This window comes from Pararge aegeria, chromosome 21 (genome assembly GCF_905163445.1).
Source record: "Pararge aegeria chromosome 21, ilParAegt1.1, whole genome shotgun sequence".
Lineage (NCBI taxonomy): Eukaryota > Metazoa > Arthropoda > Insecta > Lepidoptera > Nymphalidae > Pararge > Pararge aegeria.
The window spans coordinates 8,681,989-8,705,757 of record NC_053200.1 but is presented as its reverse complement, the minus strand read 5'-3'; the positions used below and the strand labels follow the sequence as shown (position 1 = coordinate 8,705,757).

The following is a 23,769-nucleotide window of genomic DNA, read 5'->3' as shown; positions in this document are numbered from 1 at the left end:
AATCATCTTAATTACAACGCATCCGATTGAGGCCATTCCTTGGTTTAGTGAAAAAATGCGCTGAGCCACACCGCACTAGGGAGGGATGTTCCAAGAACAAGTCAAAGTTAAATATTTCCTTATTCAAATAGACACATAGATGGCACTTTTGATGCGTATATTACATGCAAAATATGTCATAGAAGTGTGTTAATGGCGATAACTAAATTCGTCAACTTAAAACTAAAGCTACGTTCGTGTTTATCGGTTAAAGTAGTAAGTACTAAGTACATTTTTACCCACTTATTGTTATAATATTGTGCTTTACGTATTCAAAGAGTAGCTATGATGGTAGTAGCTAAACAAAGTGTAAAAAATTCAAACAATCCATCATAATTATCTGTTTGCATACTAAGTGAGCAGCCCAATGAGTTTAACATAAAGCGGTAAATTCAACATATTAGATTTACAATAGATCGTTTCAACATTCTTTCAAACATAGTATGCATGTTAAGAAACATAGGTTTTGTTTCGGCTAGCCTATTTGTTTGTTAATTCATCAGTTAACCTATTCGTTATTTTAAACCGACTTCAAAATGGATGAGGTTTTCAATTCGGATAGTTTTTTTATGTCTTTTAAAAAGGGATTTGCAAAATCCTTATTTCGTTTTAAAAGGATGTACATATTCGTGGTCTCATTTAAATTTGATATAGATCTGATAATGAGTTTCGGGTACACATCAACTCTTCAAAAAATTAAAAATCAACCGCGATTGCTTGTATCGCATATATGTAGCTATATGCATAGTTTACGCAATTACACAATGGGTTACATATATATTAAATAAATCAATATATTCTACACCCACGTTTTCTATCAAAGTAAGTAGAAGTTGCAAGAATTTTCGCGAATGGAAGCTAGTTGTAGCATATATTATTGATGCTTGATTTATAAGAAAATTCATTGACTTTTTATTCCGAAGGCAGTTGTTAAAATTCTCTATTTTGTTATCAATGAAAGTACTACATATATATACCTATTAGCTCTAGCATCGTATTCGTTATGGAATGCCTGGTTTGTATCATGTTACAAAAATGTGCGACTGAAAGTATTATTCAGCATCTGAATTTACACGTGGATTGAGTTGGCATTGAACTGGTAAAAAATAACAATATCCCAAGAAGTTATCACTAGCGTGTAATAAACTGTCTTTAATTTAGTACAGTGTGCTGAGTGCGAGATTTTTCGTCTATTCGATCGCGTAAAAGTTAACTATGATTTGTATGGCGTCGACTGGCGGCAAACTTCGATTTTAAATTTATGATAGTGTACAGTATTCTACTATTAAAGTTCTTTCAATTGATACTCATATTGAAATAGTTGTAAAAACTATCTAATCCGCCATTTTGTAGTAGCGGCATTTTGGGCCGATTTTCATCATACATAGCTAAGAACACTTTCGACTACTTTACCTTTCAAACAACAACGAACAACATCAAAATCGGTTCATCCATTCAGAAGCTACGAGGCCACACACACACACACACACACACAAACACATACAATAATAATATCCTTTTATTGCCATAAAGATACACTATTGTTAATATAATTTTTTAACTAAATGTTTATCAATTAATATTAACAATATGCCAAATATCCGCAAACTCAGCCTTATGCTGTGCATTAGCAACAATGCTCACCGCTGATTTTCAGTCTGCTCCAGTATAAAAATGAGCAAACAACCGCGTCGCCCGTTGCGTTATTACAAGAGTTAATTTTTATTAAAAAAAATTAAATTTAAAAAAAAAAAACGTAAAAAAGAACAAATAAAACTAACATAAACAGTACAAATTTAACAGTATAAAGTAAACAAGTAAAAAAACGTACAAAACAACAAATATCTATATAACTGATTAAATGACTTACTATTTATCTATTTATTTCCAACAGAACTCATATTGCATACATACACACACGCAGTCAAACTTACAACGCCCCGTCGTTTTTGCGTCAAGTGTAATAAACAAAAGGAATCTATGCAAATCAGTTGAAACTCATCTCTATGAATATGGCCTTGGGGCTCTTAAGTTGACAAGCCGTTGACCGCTACTTGATTAATTTAGCACATTCAGATTTTTTAGTGCAAAGTCGTTAGCATTTCGTTTGAGATTACAGTAACCATATCGAAGAATATTTTCGGATATTACAATTTTCTATTAATTGTTCCAGCCGGTGAGATTGTTAAAGGTTACTTGTAGTCAGCCCTTAAAATCTCACCTGCTTGTAAATAAAGTGCATTCTTAGATGGTAACGGGCTGTCTTGTAAGTGGTATGACAGTTATATTATACTCATTAAATCACTTGCCTACCTCTTTTCTCTTTTTTACTTTTGCGTCTTTTGTTGCCTGGAAGAAATCGCTATGTCACAAAATTCTACTCTCTTGCTCTATTATCTCTGTAACTACTTTTTTCTTTGGTGTACAATAAAATTGTATTCATTCATTTATTCACTTGGCGCTAAGGTGTGTACTATCAGCGGCCGAAGGCTCCCACCAGATAAAACCAGAGAAAATTCAGAAATAATAAATTAACAAATTCCCTTGGATTCAGCTCGGGAGAGGTCACTTAGAATCACAGAACTCACCACTGTTCCAGTGTAGGCGTAGTTTTCTGTATAAGTTTAGATACTATCTGTATAGAAATACTATGACCCTCGTGGTTAGAAAGTTCAACTACAGATAACGAAACCCTGGGTTTAATCGAAACTGCGTTGGACCAATAATTATTAAGAGTCTTTCTCTAAGAAATGTAATAAGGAAATCCGTGTTGTTCAAGTTACACGAAGAGCACGGTAAACGATGGTCCAGATTATTTATTGTTATCAGTAAAATGAAACAATAATTAGTAAAACGGCCAACCTTTTTGCTATTTTAAACACAGCAATGATTTATAATTGTCACTGCGAATTTGATTAAAACAATTTTAACACAAACGTTATTGATCTCAACAAAATTTTTAGATTTTTTTTTAATTATTACGAATACCTACTAATAATACCGTATAAGTTTAGAACTCCCTGTCTAATATTATTTTAGACACGAAACAAAACAATGTGTTATTTTCACATTTACAACTTTAAACTCAATTGTAATGTTAGTAAAATTATAATGGTACATCTTTCCAATACCTCCCTCTGGAGGTATTGGAGGTATTAGTTCTCTAACTAACCTTGTATATATGCAGCTAAGGAAATCCGGAGAAAATTTAACATCTGGACACCTTATTATAGACAAAAGTTCTTACATAATTATTTAGATACAAGAAATTCGAGGTCTTGACGTTGATTTATTGAATACTTTTGTTGGAAAATCTGTTGAGAGTTGCCATTTTATTTCCGCAAAAAGTAGGAAAAAAAACTTTACACTTGCTGCTATTAATTCTAAAGATATAAGGTTGATATAATGTTATCACAAAAAATATATTCAAGTACCAAGATGTTTTTTCTGGAGAAGACAGATAATTAAAAAAAGGTTTACCTGGCTTCTGTGTTTGTTGGGGGACATTTTGGGGGATTTATTGGGGGATAGCCTAGTGGTTACAGCTTCGACGGTTTTCAGGGGTACTGAGTCCGATTCCCGGAACGCACCTCGAACTTGCTATGTGCGTTATTAATTTAAGCAATTGCTAGTACGGTCAAGGAAAATATTGTGAAGAAATCAGCATATCTGAGATTTCTCGATTACGACAATAGAGTAGGAGGGAGTAGTGAGTTGGTAATGGATTGATGATGATGACTTTTATGCTAAGACTTTTCTAATTACTTCTAGTACGCACATAGCGTTTAAAGTAATTAAAAATATTACCTGCTTCAATGGTGAAGGAAAACATCTTGAGGAAACCTGCATGCCTGAGAGTGCTACAAAATGCTCTCAAAGGCATGTGAAGTCCACTAATCCGCACTGGGCCAGCGTGGTGGACTACGGCCTTAACCCCTTCTCATTGTGGGAGGAGACCCCGTGCCCTGTAGTATAGACAGACTTTTTAGACAGAGTTGATAAGTATCCGAAGATATCCGAGGCACGGGGGTTGGGTCCAACATAGCAGTGAGTTTGCTTGTTTTGCTGGTGCCAGACCTAGTCTGAAGCTTATCATCATCATCAAATCAACCGATTGACGTCCACTGCAGGACATAGGTCTTTTCTGGGCCTCTTATTTCTAGTGGCTCCCAGCGACTCACTTCGTCACAGCAGTTCACCTCGTTGCCGGTATGGGATCGCCATTCAAGCAATTTTGCCACTTGTTGAGCCCCGCCCATTGCCACTTCAGCTTAGTGACTCGTTGAGCTATGACGGTAACTCTAGTAAGTATATCCTCAATTCATTTCTCATTCGATCACGCAGAGATACTTCGAGCAACAACCACTCCATCGCCCGCTGAGTGACTCTGAGTTTTCTTATGTGGTGGGCATCTTAGCGTCCGACACTCATTTTTAGCAAAGTCTCAAAAAGTCACCTTTTCATTAGCACGACAAAGTAGAGCAATATGACTATTCTATTAGTTAAACACTTCTGTATCGAACGGCGCGTATGCAAACAATTGTTACATGCAATCACGACTCTATTCGGCCAATCGAGAATTTACTCAATTATTCCGAATCGGATCGGCGGATCAATTTGTGTCAACTACGCCTGTGGTCTGAGGACATGTTGTCACAATATAATTGTCACAAATACCGTGGGTGTAATTTGTTTATTTTATTATTGTTATTATTTAGTAATCTATACTAATATTATAAATGTGTTTGTTTGTTCTTCTTTTACACACTAACAGATCAATCAATCAACTTGATTTTTGCTATAGAGTTAGTTGAAAGTACTGAGAACAACATAGGTGACTTGTCGTTCAATAAAATTGCTGTTCATCATAGTATCTAAACATTGATCAAGTAACAAAGCCTTATTATTTTGAATGTGTATAAAGCGGTTAACCCCTAAATCGGTTTCTGCATGACATTGTACCCGAAACGTAAATCGGACAACAAACGTTCCTATACAGATCTTGAAATCCTGGGTTCGAGTCTCGGGCCAGGCCAAAAACTACTATTATATTTATATTAGGTTTTATTTGCAAGAAGCTTCCCATTTCTGTCCGAGGTTAGGAAAATAAAGATATTAAAGTTGTACAGTTGCTTCGGAGAGCACATAAAGCCGTCGGTCCCGGTTAAAGCCCGCAAAACTGTATTGGAGCAGCGTGAAATGAAAAAGCTCTTAATCCTAATCTCTTAATCTAGCCTAAGAGTAAAGGAGCTTGGGTACATTATTATGCTGAGAATTATGATGATTACGATTATTAAAGGTTTTTGATATCCTAGCTTAGCTGTATTTCTAGGCAGAAAGTTGAGATAACTTCTTACATGTCAATGTATACAACGTGTAAATGTAAGAAATCATATACAAATCTAACATCACATGCAAAATTAAAATCTTGTGACTCCCGCCACTTTGTTAGGTACGTGTTGGTATTTTATCTTCAATAGGGTTGTCATAAATGAACCCCTTGAACGTTATGAATTCGTTTGTATGGAAAAATAATTATGCTTCTTTTAATTTAATATTTTTACAAAGTAATTCCTTATGAAATAAAGTTATGCTTTTTTCAATATTATTTCGTAATTTGCTTAAACGTTGTATATGTTCTGCCGAATTAGCACCATTATTATACCTCATTCTAAAGTGATAGGTAGGAGCTTTTAAGCTCAAAATCATTTTTGACACTGGCTACAATATTAACAATAGTATAAAAGTTCTAGGTAAGTCGCATTGTCAGACATGCGTTAAGAGGCCATTTACAAATTATTTTTATAGTTCTCTCAAACTCAACAAAGATGAATGGACACTTATTAAAACGTCTGACTTCATAGCTCAAGTGGCACCGTGTTGCAGGCGCCGGCGAATAGGTGATAAAATTATTAATTATAATTATTAAATGTTAAACGTGAGGTTTGATTAATGGTTCCGTGATAACGCGGCGGGATAACTCTGGTGGGCACCGGCAACGAGTTGGATAGTTTCATGCCCGATAGAGACATTTATTTTTATCAAATATTTTAAGTTTCCACAATATTTTTTAATTCTGAGTTTTGTAAAGCGTTTTCCACCTCTGAAAATTACTGCTAAAACCTAAAGTCTATTCTATTAACAATTTTTTTGTGTGTAGTTTGTTTGAAAAATAGAAGATAAACAGATGTGTTGAAATAAAATAAGCGATATTCTTATGAGTGAATGCTTTTTTCATTCGTTAGTATTAACAAAATATTTTTACGCTTAAAAATAACTGCAGTATTGGTTATATTATAAGACATGTAAGAAAATCCACAACAAATATACGACAGTCCACCTCCGTTAGGTAAGAGACATAAATATAAAAAAGAACAAGTAAATTAATATGAAATACAATAATTTTTTATAATTTTAAAGAAAGTTATTAACTGAGTTAAATTTATTGTTTTACAGTAATTATTTCTATATGAGTATGTCTTTAAAATTTGAGCATTTTCCCGATGAAGGAAATCATCGTAAGAAAATCCTGCATGCCTGGAAGTTCTCCAAATAAAGCCGTTGTCAATGGCATGTGAAGTCTACCAATCCGAATAGGGTGTAGACTGCGACCAAAACCCTGCAAAATTCTGAGAGTAGATCCATGCCCTGTTGTGGACCGGTAATGAGTAGATAATTATTATTAACAATAATAAAACACGCGTACATAAAACGAACATAGACCTTCCTTGTTTGAAGTCGGTTAAAAATATAAGACCTTGTTGCTTGACTAATGACATTCAATTAGCTTTAAACGTGCGCTTTGGACATTCTTCAAAAAAACCATAATCACGTCTTTTAGTGACCGCTTCCTTCTGTACTTGGTCAAAACGATTTCATTTCAAAGCGTTCGTTAGTTTCGTAGCCATAACATGACGTAATATGAAGGTTGTTAGAAAAAGGTTTCTTAGTTAGAAATTTGATAGTATTATTAAAGAATGTACACACATTCAGTGAAGTGTTTCATTTTAATTGATCAGTCCGACACAGTTTGTTATTTAAAACGATTGAGGAAACCCCATTGGATTTTGAATAAAATAACTTGTATACATTGGTGTGTGGAATAAAGTAATCTGATGATAGAAAGACTGACTAATTTAGTAGAAAATTGGGAACTAAACAACATTTTTTTTAATTACGTCATACCAAGTTTGAGGTTGATTATAGATTGGATATAAATAAGAAGGTCATATAATTTGCTTTAATTCAATTTAATTTTTAAATATTTTTTATAATCTTTGATTTTGACTTCGGGCTGGTACCGACAATTTCTCAACAGAAAGCCTAAAACATAACAATTTTAGACCGACCTGGGTATCGAAACCAGGGCCCCGTGAATCGTAGTTGGTCCACATAACGGTAACCACTAGACCATAGCTGGATTTCAATCATTGCATATTTACCAATACTTTATGTGTTATATATAAAACGTTCACGACACGGTGAAGTTTGCTGGGACGGGAAATCCAGAACATAATGCATACCAATTCATCCATGTTGTCGTTGCCTGTTTCATGTACCAAGGCAGGGTCAAACACAAGGATCTTATGACCAATGGTCGAACAAGCTAACTTTAAACTTAAACATTAGCTAAATAGGTTACTATTGACGACCTGACTGGCGCAGTAACGGTATATATAGGTTTCCATATGTGGTAGAGCCAATTTAAAATATTTTTTTTTTAATTTCTCTGGTTTTTGACGACCTCCCTGGCGCAACAGTGAGCGTATGAATTTAAGTAGGAGGTCCTGGGTTCGATTCCCGTTAAGGGCAATTTGGGAATTAATAATTTCTGAATGGTCTCTGATCTGTTCTCTGGTGGGAGGCTTTGGCCGTGGCTAGTTACCACCCTACCGACAAAGACGTGTTGCAAAGCGATTTAGCGCTCCGACACGATGCCGCGTAGAAACCGATTCGGGGTATTACTCCTAAGGTAGGTACCCTTGGCAGATTACTTCACTTACCAACAGTAAAGGGCTAGCTTGTTGTAAATTAAAAAAAAACTAAAATATCATCGAGTAAGCATGCCTTTGAATTACTTTCATTAAACATTTGAGAGTTAAAACAATTTTAGTTCTGGTATCGAAGTCCCATTAATTTTACATTTGATTCAATTCAATGCTTGACGTCAATGTTCGTAAATGGAAACCGATATTGCTGTATTGATGATGTATGAACAGTTTCGACTAGTATTTGTGTACTGTATTTACAGGCGTGATTGCTGAGTAAATGTTACAAATATATTATTGAAGTTACGTTACGGATAAATAAATAATAAATAAATAAATATACTACGACAATACACACATCGCAATCTAGCCCCAAAGTAAGCGTAGCTTGTGTTATGGGTACTAAGAAAACTGATGAATAATTTTATAAATAATATACATAAAATACTTATAATATACAAATAAACACCCAGACACTGAAAAACTTTCATGTTCATCACACAAATACTTTCCAGTCGTGGGAATCGAACCCACGGCCTTTGACTCAGAAAGCAGGGTCGCTGCAAACTGCGCCAATGGGCCGTCGATATATCGATACTATCATCATCCGCATCTTATTAACGTCCTACTACTGACTTTTAGAGCATAAACCAACCAAGCTCCTTCAATGAGAGTTGGTGGGCTGTTCACGACGATTGTCATAAGTTAGTTAGTTACGGCTTAATGTGCTCTCCGGGGCACGCGGGTTGGAACTGCCAATTTCCCTTACTCCGGGTTGGTAAGTTACAATACTTAACAATTATTTTGGCCCCGCCCGGGGTTCGAAACTAGGATCTCGTAATGCGTAGTTAAACCTGCTAATCATTAGACTGACGAGGCATTCTATATGTTAAAACACATTTACTCGTATTACTGCGACGTTACTATACAATTGATGAATTTCTTAATGACAAGGTTGCTTGGAAGCTTCTGGCTCCGCTTTCATCTCTCACAAGATAGAAAAATGTATGTTTAAATGTAAAATGTAAATAGTTGATCTTGGAAAAGAGCAACTGCTGAGTTTTTTGCCGGCTTCTTCTCGGTAGAAACTGCCTTCCAAACCGGTGGTAAAGTCACTACAAACAGACAGACTTGACGTATCACTTACTTGAAATAAATGAATTGTGAATTATGCATACTATACCTACAACTAGCAAATGACAGCAACTATAGCCATTTAGATTTTTGTTACCCCTTGATATTAGTTCTTTAGTATTCAGTTCAGTGTTTCTTAGTACATCAGTATCCAGAAAAGTTTAGTTTCCATCAACGATTTCGGCCAATGCAAAAGAGTTATTTTTCCAACTACGCGGTAGATATTATAGCGCACAACTTCACACAAGTGTGATCGCAAACAAAGGTGCCCGCTCTGTTCATAGACCGATGGGACGGCAGCTCCAACACGTCCGGAAAAAGAACTGGCATCAAGAAGTTTTTGGTAGACAAAATAAATATAATATTGGATTGTTCATTTACCCGACCGTGGAATCTAAATGAAGCAGTTTTTAAAAAACAAACTATTGGCAAAAGTAAAAGTAAATAAAAAGCTTATAAAAACACAATACTAAGTTTATGTAGCTAAATAACATGAAAAAAAAATCTTTTCCAGAAACTTTTATTAAAAAACGTTTGCCAACACATAAAATGCATATTTGATAAAAGTAAAAAAAAGCACATTAAAGTCCCCGCATATAAAAAGTCGCATTTCAATATATAAACTCCACGTATTTCTGTATACATACAAATTCAAAGGTGTTCAATGTTTTTGTAATACGCTTATGATTTTTAATGGACTGATTCTAATTTACAAGAGACCCACAAGCGTAAATTTTAATTTTTTTAATAGGGAACCAAGTGGTTTTAATACGTCACTGATTAGGTTAAAAAAAATATCCACTTCCCTTGGAAACAAACCTGTTTCCAAAACACGGCTTAAAACTGCTTAAGCTTAAATTATTATACAGCAATCAAGAAGTAAACATTATTATAAGATCAAAACATTAGTAATAAACCGACCGTTATAAGCACAAAATAAATATATCAATTATACGAGTTAACTCACTACTTATAGGAAATGTGATTTAAATGCATTTACAATTCGAACACACGATGAGTGAGTTTTAGCGCCTTGGGTGGCCACTTATTATACACTTATAACATTTCCTCTAAACAGTAAATTCTTTCACTTCATCTGATAACTTATTAACCGGCATTAGTTTGATGTATGCAAATCACGATATGTACTTCTATAGCATAGAATAAATATTTAACTTGGTTATATTGAACTTGCAAACTTCACACCGCTTTATTGATTGTGCAAATTGCTTTATTAGCAGGAGAAATATATACCAGTATTTAGAATCTAAATGAGTACAAGAAGCATTCACGTCCAATGCGTTTGTTTTGTGCAATTTACCATTTTCTTAAAATGGTAAATCATTAAACGCACTCCACTATCACCCGATGAGCTTATTATCCGCTGCCTAATAACGTCCCACTGTCCCGGTATAGGCATCGTCATATAGAGAAACGATTTTAGAGCATATACCCACCACGCTGTTCCATTGCGGGTTGGTGGGCTTTAACGACTATTACCACAAGTAAAAGATAATATCAGCCTACAGTTAAACGTCCTCTCTGACCCACCGAGGTTGACATCGCCATTTTCCTAACTCTGGGCTGGTACTGAAAACTCCTCAGAAAATACACAATACCCTATAATTTTTGGGCCGATCCAGTATTCGCCCCAGGACCTCGAGAAGCCTTATTAGCCCATTTGACCTTAAATATAAAAATAGTTAATTTTATGGCTGTCATTGCGTAATTTTTATAACAACTTTCCGTAGTTATTTCGGATGAAATAAACATGACCAATACTGTATTACCCCTTTCCGATTAGCCTTGTATTAGACTTTTTATAATAGTCTTTTTTTAACTACCTGCCCAATGGAAACGGGAATTAATATAAAACTAAAAAGAGCGAGTACAGCAAGTATTTAATAAGTAAAATATCTGTCTTATTTTATACCTCATTCTATACGTTACCTTTTATGTCGTTTTACTTGAGTGATATTATGTCAAGGTTTTTAAACGTGTGAATTTTAATGGACTCTAAGAATTTTTTTAATGCGTCGTAATGAACTTCAAATAGTAACTTATATAGACAACTTTGCTATTAAACCTTTATTACCAGTCGACTAACAAATATACTAAAATAATAAAATTAGCTCGAAAATATAACCGATACTTTTTTTCGCTTAAACGCAACAAACCGCATATCACTATGTGAAAGCGGTTACGATTTTCCATAACCTTTTTGATGTGATTTTGCTTGGCACGAGTCTTCGCCCATGGCTAGCTCTAACGACAAAGACGTACCGTAACGCAATTTACCATTACAGGAAGACGCAACATAGTAACCGGACAGGGGTAAAGGTTTAATTATTTTATCTGGGAAACAAATACTCAAAAGATGACAATAAGACATTGAAGTTATAGGTATATGGAAAAAAAATGTATTTATTATAATAGTAAAAAAAAATCAGAATGATTTATAAAAACACAAAATTAAGTCGAATCTTTGGGTTTAGCGAGTTTTATGAAAGCCAAAATTTGGGAAATTACCAAATGATCGATGCACGTAACTACATACAGACATACAAACTTTTAGACAAATAGAGAAAGATAGTCTGCTAAACATGTAAACCGTTCTCATCATAGTTCCCGTATAAGTAAGAAAGTAGCCTTCGTGATATCTATTGCCCTATACTATAGCGATAACATTCATTGATATCAATGACTTAAAACAATTTGTATTTGTTAGCATTTGATGAACACGTTCATAAGGAAGTAGAGATCTTCCCTATCGATGTTCTATTGAATTAAATTGAGTGACCAAACAGACCACTAACCTATAAACGAAACAATACTTTGCAGGGCATGCATGATGTAAGGTACATGCCCAATCGCCGTCCTATGTTCATCAACCTAGGCTTAGGAGTTACACAGAAAGTTATTAGTAAAGTAGTAGTTAGAAAAAAAGTTAGATCGAAAACAGCGAATTTAAATTAAAATTTATTCAAGTTACAACATTTAAAATACCTATTGTGTAAGAAAGTTCTACGTAAGACGATATCAGATAACAACCTGTTGGTCATGAATATGCAATTCTTCTGAATTAATTCAAAGTAAACATAAGAAAAGGTAGAAAAAATATTGTAATCAATAATTAATTTGGCTGGTAAAATTTATGAAGTTTATTTTAATAAACATGCAAATACCTATTTGGGTATCATCATCGTAATTGTCAACCCATTACCGGTCCACTATATGGCGCGAGTCTCCTCTCAGAACAAGGAGGGTTTAAGCCGTGTTGATATTTTAAATTCCTTAAATTAAAAACGCACATAACTCCGAAAAAGAAGAGGTGTGAACCTTGGATCGAACTCGGTCACCCGGCAAGGGAGGCGGAAGCTCTACTCTTTGTATCAGTTGTATTTACATTAAGCATTTTATGATTTATTAACATACTAATATTAAACTCAGGAAGGAACTTAGTAAGAAGTTCTATTAACTTAGTACTGAATAATATCTACCTAAATTTTATTCTGCACAAATATCGTACATGACAAATTTGTGTTTGTTTATTTGACTATCTTTTATTGCTTTTAAACACTGATCTGCTAATCAAAAACTTCGTAGTATGATTAGTATGCAATTGAAGAGTTTAGTCACATAATAATTGAAGAGTTATTTTCAAAAAAAACTTCGAAGTAAAATTGAACTTATCTAATTGTTTTAATGGCCTATTTGCCAAAACTTCTTAGTAAGTGCTTTTGGCCGAACGTTCGTAGAATATAAACTTGTATTGCTAGGTACACTAGGTCTAGGTATTGTTGTAAAAAGTATTTATTTCTTGCGTTTAGGTTGTATAAAAAGTTTTTTTTTTTTTTTTATGACAGTTATGTTATGTACTATGTTATTGTAAAGGTTTATTAATATTATTAATAATAATTATGAATACTGGGTTATTGACTTAGACAAAGTTTACTGTCTCCAATACGTAACCTTCTTGCGATAAAAAATATTGTCCCATGAGATAGAAAAAATCCCGGAAGTTTACGTAATTCGAAAACTATAGAACTCAAAACAAATAGAACTGCGCCCAAGACGGTCATTGAAAGGTTCATTCAAACAGAATGAATTAATTCGCTTATCGATTATTTTTAGATAATCAATCAATTTACGCTCACATACTCGAAGACAGAGATAATATCAGAATTATTCAACGAATCTCAGTCAAAAGTCAAACAATTTATTACTCCATACTTGCATTGGTCTATTTATTTTTGGTATGATAATTACCTACGTAAGTAAGTATATAAATAAGTAAGTATACTGTTTTATTATAAAAGTGATTGTTTTTTTGAAACAGACCTCCGCGGAAGTACTATCGCCAAGCTTATTTCTGCCGCTAAGGAGCATTGTTTCAATGCTGTGTTCAAATGCTGCGGTCTGAATTGTGTTGTTGCATTGTGTTGTTGTGGCTTAACACCTACGCGTCAAATTAATAGATATAGGCATTTTGCAGGACGTGCACGTGCATGCAAGCCTTGTGAAGTGTTCCCTGTTTGTAGTCGATGTTTTTCCACTTACAAATAAAACAAACCCAATAATTTTATCGCATAAACTCGTTAGATGTATAGGCGCCTCAACATGAAGTGACTAAGTTAAAGTATAAAACCTTGAATGAGTGTCAAAACCTTATTTTATAGCAAGCGTTTGAAATACCCGCATTCATAAAAGTACAAGCTGAATTTCTTTCGGATTCTTAGTAGAATCTACATTCGTAACTTATGGTAGAGTCACCACAAGCCGAAAGGCTAGACTTATCACAAGAGAGAGAAATACAAGCCAGCATAATGTATTGAATATTTTTATTATAAACAGGACTTTCGCCAGTCCGAATCGTAGGGGATAGTCAAATATTTCTTTATTCAAATAGGCACATGGCACTTTTGATGCGTACATTAGGTACTTACATGTAAAATATGAATTGAAATTATGGCGATTACTACATTTGTAAACTTAAACCTTAAGCTACGAGGCATCCAAACGGGGCCTGGTCATAGGCCAGTTTTTTTATTATTATCACCATCTCACATTGTCATTTGAAGCTATTTAAGAAGCAATCTGGTTAGAGCAAGAGCTTTCATACAGCTATATTAGGATTTTTCAATGAGCTTATCTACATTTAATACAAACTTTTAATTTTTTAAGAGACATCACCAGCCAAAATTCTTTCATAATTATCATTATGACGTTTAACGGTTTAAGTGTCCTACGAATGGGCACAGTTCCCTCACATTAAAGTCAAAGTCAAAGTCAAGTATTTCTTTATTCAAATAGTCACATAGATGGCACTTTTGATGCGTACATTACATGTAATATATGACATAGGAGTGAGTTGATGGCGATAAATTAATTCGTCAACTTAAAACTAAAGCTACGAGGGTTCCAAACGCGCCCTGGTCTAAGAAGAAGCACACAACAAACTTAGCCAGTTGTTATGTTTTTTTTGTTATCACCATCTCACATTGTCATTTAAAAACTATTATAACATTAGTGATAATAACCCAGTACCGACGGCTTAATATGCTGTCCTAATCACAGGGGTAAACACTACCAATTCCTTGTACTGGGCCGGGTTACAACAGGCTGGTTTTCTAAATCGTTTCCAGGACCTCGTGAGTGTAAGTTGAACACGCATAAACTAAAGCACCGACCAACCGGACCAATTAGATCGCGCGTATCTCAATTGAATGGACTGAAATAAGTCACGAGTAGCAGCGCAGATACAGGCTTTATGAATTCAGTGGTGATGGAATGGTTGATAACTACAAGGTACATGCGCGAACGTCTTCAAGAGACAACTTCAGTCCGGCCAAGTAAGATCTTGCGATCTGTACCGTCGTAACCACTTTGTTATATCTTAGCTCCACTAGCCGCTGCCCGCGACTTTGTCTGCATTGTTTTGCACTGGTCTGGTCAGGTATAACTTCAGCCGTGACTATTCGTAGTTACCACCACACCGACAGAGACTTGTCGCCAAGCGATTTAGCGTTATTTTGATACCAATTATGGGATAATAAATAATAAATAAATACACTACGACAATACACACACCGCCATCTAGTCCCAAAGTAAGCGTAGCTTGTGTTATGGGTACTAAGATAACTGATAAATATTTTTATGAATAATATACATAAATACTTAAAATATACATAAAACACCCAGACACTGAAAAACATTCACGTTCATCACACAAACATTTTCCCAGTTGTGGGAATCGAACCCACGGCCTCGGACTCAGAAAGCAGGGTCGCTGCCCACTGCGCCAATCGGCCGTCAATAGATATATGGGCCGTCAATAGTACGATAGGGTATGGGTTTATTTTAACTGCCATACAACTCATAGAGTTTGCCCGCCACTCTCTCAGACTGCTTCATCGCGTAGATTCTAATGAGATTTCAGTCAAAGCTAAATTGTAGTATAATAAAAATAAACTCATATCGAAAATTTACTAAGGAAGGCAGCTGCTATGCCAGATAGATCTTGAATAATTGGTTTATGGGAAATTTAATCGCCATTGTGCTATTAGGATGTGAAGTCATTGTGGGTTTGGCAACCGATGATTAGGTCATCCTTTAGTAATCCCAGTATTACCTACGTTCTAGATTAAAATAATTTTCAGTTCGTTGAATTAACTCTTTCAAACATTCATGAACCGTATAATAGGAACACAAAATAATTGATATACCTACATCCAATAAGTTTTGACATAATAAGAAGACCAAATATATACACGATGAAAAACATTTTGTGACAAAAAATACCGACATTTTTAGTCTGTGCCAAGTAAAATGTAGAAAGTTACTATGTGTGGATCGTATACTTCGTATTCCTTTTTATATAGAAGCAAGGAAATAACCAGTAGTTTTCTACATTTTACTTGGCACAAACTTAAAAATGTTGTAGAAAATATTTACTTTTTGTTGTTTAGTTGCATTACAAAGTCGATTTGCAAAAATATTATCTAAGTAATAATAAGCGAATGCCAACTGCTCATAACTCTTTACATAAAAAAAAATTCCCGAAACCGGAGCGTTAATGCTTGAGGAGTTCTCCCGGCACTTTGCTTACATACTATATATGTACCATAATCGAAACGCAACCAGTGTAATAATTATTATTGTGTAGTTCCAGTGGCCATCCGTGGTCTTCATCATCAATTTTATTTGACCAAAAATACTCAAATCGCAACAGCTGTCCCTATAATATTTGAAGAGTTCCCTTCACTTGAAAGTGGGACCACATAGGCAGTATACCGTCTCCAACAAAAAAAATTGTGAGCTGTAACGGGGCGCCTGGCAGATGTAAAACATTGAAATTGTTTTATGTAAGTTATATGCATAAAAGAACAGATTAAGACAGGAATCAGATATAGCGTACTGAAAAGATTAGCTTTACAAATTTGTTCTATAAAATAATGACTCTTTATTACATTATTATTAAACACAAAATAAAATTATTTTAACTACGTATAGTACATATATTCTATCATATAGCGTGGAGAAGCGTCGCCTCGGCCTGTATCGCCACACCAACAATCAGGTTTACTCTCGCCTATAGTAACTATGTTTCACATCAAAAATATTTTTTTAATCGTTTTATTTCTGGCATATAAAGTCTCCGTGCTTTTTAATAACTCTATGCCAAAAATCAAGTTGTTTGGTAGCTTAGTTCGGTCGTGAAGGAAGGTAAAATGAACAAACAAATAAACGTACTTTTGTATATATAAAACTAGTAAGGATTTATTTACATAAATAAATAGTAAATGTATTAAAGTTTTCTTTTAATATATTTACTGGGATAAAGGTGCCATGAGAACTTGCTACTGCCAATCTAGATTTTGTGATTAGGAATTTGATCAAACAATGAAAATGAAACTGTGTTTGTAAACCAGCAATTGTCTAACGAGTATATTTGTAATAATTTTAAACAAACAAATACATTTTAGATCCATGGGCCCTTCGTGTTTCCAAGCCAAGAAAGGTTCGTTAACTTGAAAACTTGAACACGCTGTATCATCACTGATTGCGTAACTTAAGTCAAACCAATTAGCCTGATCAACTTTTTCGACAACCTCCCTGGTACAACGGTGAGTTTTCTCTGGTCTGCTGGTGGGAGGCTTTGGCCGTGGCTAGTTACCACCCTAGCGACAAAGACGTGCCGCTAAGCGATTAAGTGTTCCAGTGCGATGTCGCGTACAAACCGATTAGGGGTATGATTACCATACTCCATAACTTATTAGCCCGCTACTAACTTAGACTGCATCATCACTTACCAGGTGAGATTGCTGTCAAGGGCTAATTTGTAGTGGAATAAAAAAAAGTGACCACCGATATGTTATTACTTGAAAACTTAGAGACACTGGTGCTTAATCTGGAGCAGTTAAGATTTCTAAAATACGAAAGACAGGTGATAAAATAAGAACAGGTATTTTCACACCCCTTTAGAGAAATTCGGTTAGGAATGTTATCCACTGAACTGATTAACATAAATTCAGACTTTCTTACGAAATAAGTTGATATTATTAAAGAATACTCAAAGGCAGTTCACCATAAATCTAAGCGATCTAACTATAGCTAGCTCTATTTTGTTTCAATATTAAGCAATCCTAATTTCAATGAGCTATTCTTGTGCGACAGTCTGAGAGACACTGATTAATAGTTTCCATTCGCAATATACATAGTCTACTGTTAGTTTCGTAAATTATAAGATTAAAAAAGTGAGACATAATTCCACCTACCGTACTAAGAAAATTTGAGTACCACCACTTATAAAATACACATTTTCAGGATAACGCCTTAAAAAACTACACTTTGATAGCAAAAATATTATGAAGTACAGAACTGGTAAGTATTATAAGAAAATAAGTGATAAACTATTGATTTTCCATTAAAAATGCTAACCTCTTTTTTAAGAAATATTCTTTTAACTTTTAAAGACAGTATAATAAAAAGTAAATATCCTTGATTTTTAATCCTCATCTTCAACCCGCTAGACAACGATTTGTTTTCCGAGAAAAGATTGGATACCTTGATTTTTAGACCACGTCTTTTAAGTGTAATGTTATGATCGGTGTTGGTGTTAGAAGCGTTGTGTTCTGAGGACTTATTTCACAGCCGATAAATTCAATCTTACAGTAAATCTGAAACTGTACGCAGACGTTATAAAAGGAAGTATAGGTAAATCGCGTCTTAGAGAAAAATGACTGAGTAGTTTTAAGGTCATGTTTTTATTAATGTTGAAGGTACACAATAATCTTTGATGGGCTTTCTATGATAACTTATTACGTCCCTATAACTGTCACTCATATTCGATAAGGATCGCCATCCATTGGGAAATAAGTATTGAGTAATTATCTTGAACCTTGCTGATTTAATCTAAATGGGTTGCGAAGGTTAGATGACAATAGTTAGTAAAAATCTAATAAATCACTTAGCTTAAAATTACAAATTACAAATTTAAAGTAAAGCAACGTGCAAAAAATGACATGAACATTATTTAGCTGACGTTACGTTACGTACGTACACAATGACGGTCGTTTTACAGATTTTTTGATGAAAAAAATGTTTAAAATAATATCACAAAAGTATGCGTTTACTACTCAATAATAACTACTCAATTTAGTTAGTAAAACAAACTGAGTTCAGTTAATTTCTGAATTAAGCTGTTTCTTTTTTCATTTTCTCTATATCACATATCTCTTCTTTGGTTGAGTGGTAGTTAAATTGAATAATATTCATTTAATATACCTAGTTATCGTTATAATAATTGTGGTATCATAACATATTTCAGTAGTACTTTTTGTGATAGAGGTCGTCCGGGGAAGTCCCCAACGGGGTTCATGGAATTTTGTAGGACGTGTTCCTTGTATACCCTGCTGCTAAGTTTTGCTCTGCTTATAGGCAATGACGGCCGATTGGCGCAGTGGGCAGCGACCCTGCTTTCTGAGTCCAAGGCCGTGGGTTCGATTTCCACAACTGGAAAATGTTTGTGTGAAGAACATGAATATTTTTCAGTGTCTGGGTGTGTTATAAGTATTTATATATGTTATTCATAAAAATATTCATCAGTCATCTTAGTATCCATTACACAAGTTAAGCTTGGGGCTAGGTGGCGATGTTTGCAGTGGCGTAGTATAAAAAAAAATGGTTTTCCATTTACCATCCGGTGGGCAATCTGCTTGGCCCGTCAATTTTAATATATTAAAAAACGTGTGCACGATATGAATACACTTAAGTGCTAAAATATTGACTTCAAACAGCAAATGAAAATAATTACTTGTACCTACATGTACTGTGTGTAATTTATCCTGAGAAATGTCTAAATTAGTCCTTGAATTTATAATAGTCTTTGGGGAAAAAGTCTTTTCGCACTATAGTTTGTATGAACTTGTAATATAATCTCTTTGGCTATGTTCTTTGCATCTGGCTGGTTTTGGTGTCATTAATAAAAGTTTAAAGTTTAAAGAAGATAAAAGGAAAATGTGTGATTTTTATTTGTTTTTCGTAATGTGAAGATGAGTGAATCTAATGAAGAAATTCGATACATTTTAAAATTTTCACTACAAAAAAAATGCGATGTTTATGGACCTAGTGCAGCGTCTGTGAGAGTAGCACAAATTTGCTTTGAGCGTTTTCAATCCGGTAAATAAACTATATTAAAACATGTTTTGAATTTTCTTAAAAAATGCGAAGAAACTTTTTCCCCAACCTAATAAATCTGGTCGATTGTGTCATGTGAAAATTACGTAAAATTCGTTTCATAGTAGAAATAGCTTTGCTAAATGCCTCTGCATTCATGGATCATTAGCTTTACAAATTAGGAAAGATCTTGGTCACTGCGAAATAATTCATTCGGATCTGGATCGCCCACGAAAAGCGCGTTGCAAATCGACTATGCAATTTAAATTGAAGTTTTACGCGTTTACGTTAGGTACGAGTACATACCGCGGACGCGAATGCGGTCGCAAAAGCGATAATCGACGCCATTGAGTATCTAACTATTAATGCTGTCGTTTTTAAGATAACACTAGATCGTCACAAGCGCAAATAAAGTAGTACTGCACGGTAGTACGCTACGTAGAATAAGTTATTCAACTACATTTTTCACAATAAACTACCATAGCTTGAGTACCTAACAGTTTTGTCCAGGATCGACCAAAATGTTCTATGATCGGAAAAAAGTTACGCCATATATCTATCTATCTGGTACGTAATAAAGCTGCCAATAGATGGAAATAATAACGGTCATTTCAATATTGCATTTGACGATGTTCCCAGCCAACCTAACGAGTTTTATATTAAAATCGGTCATTTGATAGGTATTTCATGCACGCTTCAGTACCCGCGTCCTCTTTTTTCTACGTGAACCCTCAGTAATAAGAAGCGAAAGTAGTTCGATAATTGTTACGAAATTGTAGATAATGCGGGACTGATAACGTTGGTTAAGTTTTTTTACGCTCACGATATCTAATGTTGATGACTCGGCTTGACTTCCACGCTGATAGATTTTACTACTTGTTTGAATTTTCTTAAGCAATATTTGGTACCAATTCTGCTGTATATAAATCTCTACGCTTATCGTAATTGTTAGCTATATAATTAGTGTTATCCTATTCCCAGGGAAGCAATTTATATTACTGTGGGTCTCAGGACCCATATGCCAACCACAAGAGATACAGGTTAGTTAGTATTTTATATATATTTTTGATAGTCTATTGATTTTAGTGTTTGATATATAAATGCGAAGCGGTGATAGTGCATTGGATAAGATCTCGACATCACTTTCGGTGAGCCGCGTTCGAATCCCAGAACGCACCTCTAACTTATCTAAATGATGTGCGTTGTAATTAAAATATCACTTGCTTGAACGGTGGAGGAAAACATCTTGAGAAAACCTGCCTGCCTGAGAGTTCTACATAATGTTCTTATAGGTGTGTCCACCAATCCGCACTGAACCAGCGTGGTGGACTACGGCCTTAACCCCTTCTCATTGTGGGAGGAGACCCGTGCTCTGTAGTGGGTAATGTGTTGGTGTGAGGATGATGAATAAATGAGAAAGTGTGTTTTGACGGAGGGTGACTGAAAAGACGGAGAGATGGTACCTAAGATATATGTGTATGTAGGCCTTATCCCAGGAAAAGGAAGAAACGCGGACAACAGCTATAAAATATGGTGTCTGAAATTGTACAGCTGTGATCTTTTAAGGAACCTAAATAAGTAAAAAGGGAATTCCATTTAGTTCGAACTAATGATCACTAAATTTCAAAACCCATGATTGGAAGTTTTTTGAATCTTAGAACATAAATTAAATTTCAATTGAATCTGAGAATCAGTTCCAACATCAAGATATAATAGTTTATTTATAGAGTTCTTAATGGTAGAGATTGTCTGTGCCATCTGCTACATTACAGAGTGATGAAATATATCAAACATTAAATTAAAATATGACAGTCAAGTGGTTAAAGTGTCAATCCATTGGTTGGCCGCTATAAGTTTGACGCTATTAATTTGATATAAATCCATTTTACGATCGCATTATATGTTTTGTTTGGTGTTTATGGCTAAGCGGTAAATTTCAACTCATACCGAATCGTAAAACAAATTGATACAATAAAGAACCTTTAAAGTATAATGCCAAGTATTGTTTAAATAACGGAAGGTTTATTGGAATTGATTTGTAGGAAGTGGAAATAATGTTGGCTATTGACAAAAACGGTTAAAGAGTCGTTTCCGGCCCACGCGTGTCCTCTGTTGAACATAAGACTGGGGTAATGATGATCTGATGTAATTTAATGCGTGACAGAGTAGGTATTGGTAATACATACAAAAAAACCATATTAACCACGCTATTTTAACCAAGAAAAGAATTGAATTAATAAATAAATATACTACGACAATACACACATCGCCGTCTAGCCCCAAAGTAAGCGTAGCTTGAGTTATGGGTACTAAGTTGCCTGATGAATTTTTTTATGAATAATTTACATAAATACTTATAATATACATATAAATATCCAGACACTGGAAAACATTCATGTACATCACACAAATATTTCCCAGTTGTGGGAATCGAACCCACGGCCTTAGACCCAGAAAGCAGGGGCGCGGCCCACTGCGCCAATCGTCAATGCCATCAATTGAATTGAAACTATACTAATGAGCTTTTTATTCTGTTTCACCCTCTTAAAAATGTCAGATTAATTTGAAACTTTGCACGCTTATTACGGACAAATAACAATGCGTTGCTAAAAAACTACTTTTTCAGTTATCTACCAAATTGTGTTTGATTTGTTTCGCAAACTATAAAATAAGGTACAATGGAACTTAATGCCATGAGGCATTTTCTTCCAGTTTCCTAGTGTTTTTTTTGTTTAAATTGTTTTTTATTTAAATTCCATTTTCAGTTTCCTATAATTTTTATTTATTTTTCATTTGAAAGTTACCTTTACTAATTAATGTCTATAATATCGTAATTAATCTCTTACTAATCTCTATAAGTATTCTTGCTTGATGCAGGTAGATAATCTTTCAATGCTTCGATCTTTACCCGGCTAAGTTTGTTGTGGGCTCTTCTTAGACCAGGGCGCGTTTGGAACCCTCGTAGCTTTAGATTTAAGTTGGCGAACGAAGTTATCACCATCCCGTTACAATTATGTAAACAAATATGTATGAACGCTTCATAAGTGCCTGTGATAGGCCAACATGAATAAAGAAAATTTTGAATTTTGAATTTTTTTGAATTTCAAGAAACAAAACTGTGACCGTCTTATACGAGTAAGTGGGGAATCCCGGGTTTGATCTCCGGTAGAGATCTTTTATATTGCAATATATATTTTATATTTTAATAGCAATTGGATATGATGCTGACCAGAAACCGATAGTTTGTAACTCTCATACCCAGAACAACTCGTTACCATCTAAGACTGTATAATCTCTTACCACTAGTAGGTGTGTAAAACATGTAGCTTTACAAAAACGTTGCATCAAATATTTGATTCCTATAAAACAAAAATAAACATACTCTGTGTGTAAATTTTTGCAAGAAAAAATATTTTATATTTTATAATATTTACCGTGGGCAACGCAATCCTATTTAAATAAGTGTGTTTATTACGTTTGTATCACATTTTTTTTAAACACCCAGAAAGCTTGAGAACTGGATTGCAATTCAATATCCCAACATCGATTTGTAAATTTAATCAAACACGTTATTTAATACTCACATTAAAATATAGAGCGAAAGACGTCTCTGATACTCCATGACTGTAGTTAACCTACACTCACTGTAACTTAATATTTATGAGACAATAGTCAGTTAATAACACTTTAGTCACTAACACTGTTTATAACTATTTCTATTCATGTAACTCCATCACGTGACACCGTCGTTCTTCATTTTTCTTCTCTTTTTTGGCTTTTAGCTCATCTTCAGAAGACCTGCAAAAGGAAATTTTAATGTTAGTTTTGGTCGTTTTGTTTATTATCCTATCCGTACCACAAGTATACAAGTTTTTTGTGTATAAAGTGGGCGAGAAGAGACTATATTTATTTGTAACTAGCTGTTTTCAGT

The 23,769-nt window shown here is 34.5% G+C and overlaps 1 protein-coding gene across 1 annotated transcript in view; it reads right to left on the bottom strand.

Annotated features, from left to right (window-relative positions):
- The window catches only part of LOC120633255 (thrombospondin type-1 domain-containing protein 4-like), a 186,528-nt gene that overhangs the window by 132,711 nt on the left and 30,048 nt on the right, over positions 1 to 23,769 (bottom strand). Inside the window, exon 2 of the mRNA XM_039903421.1 lies at positions 23,423 to 23,636. Within this exon, the coding sequence (XP_039759355.1) occupies positions 23,423 to 23,460 (38 nt within the window). The 5' untranslated portion in view covers positions 23,461 to 23,636. The remainder of the gene's footprint in view (positions 1 to 23,422; positions 23,637 to 23,769) is intronic.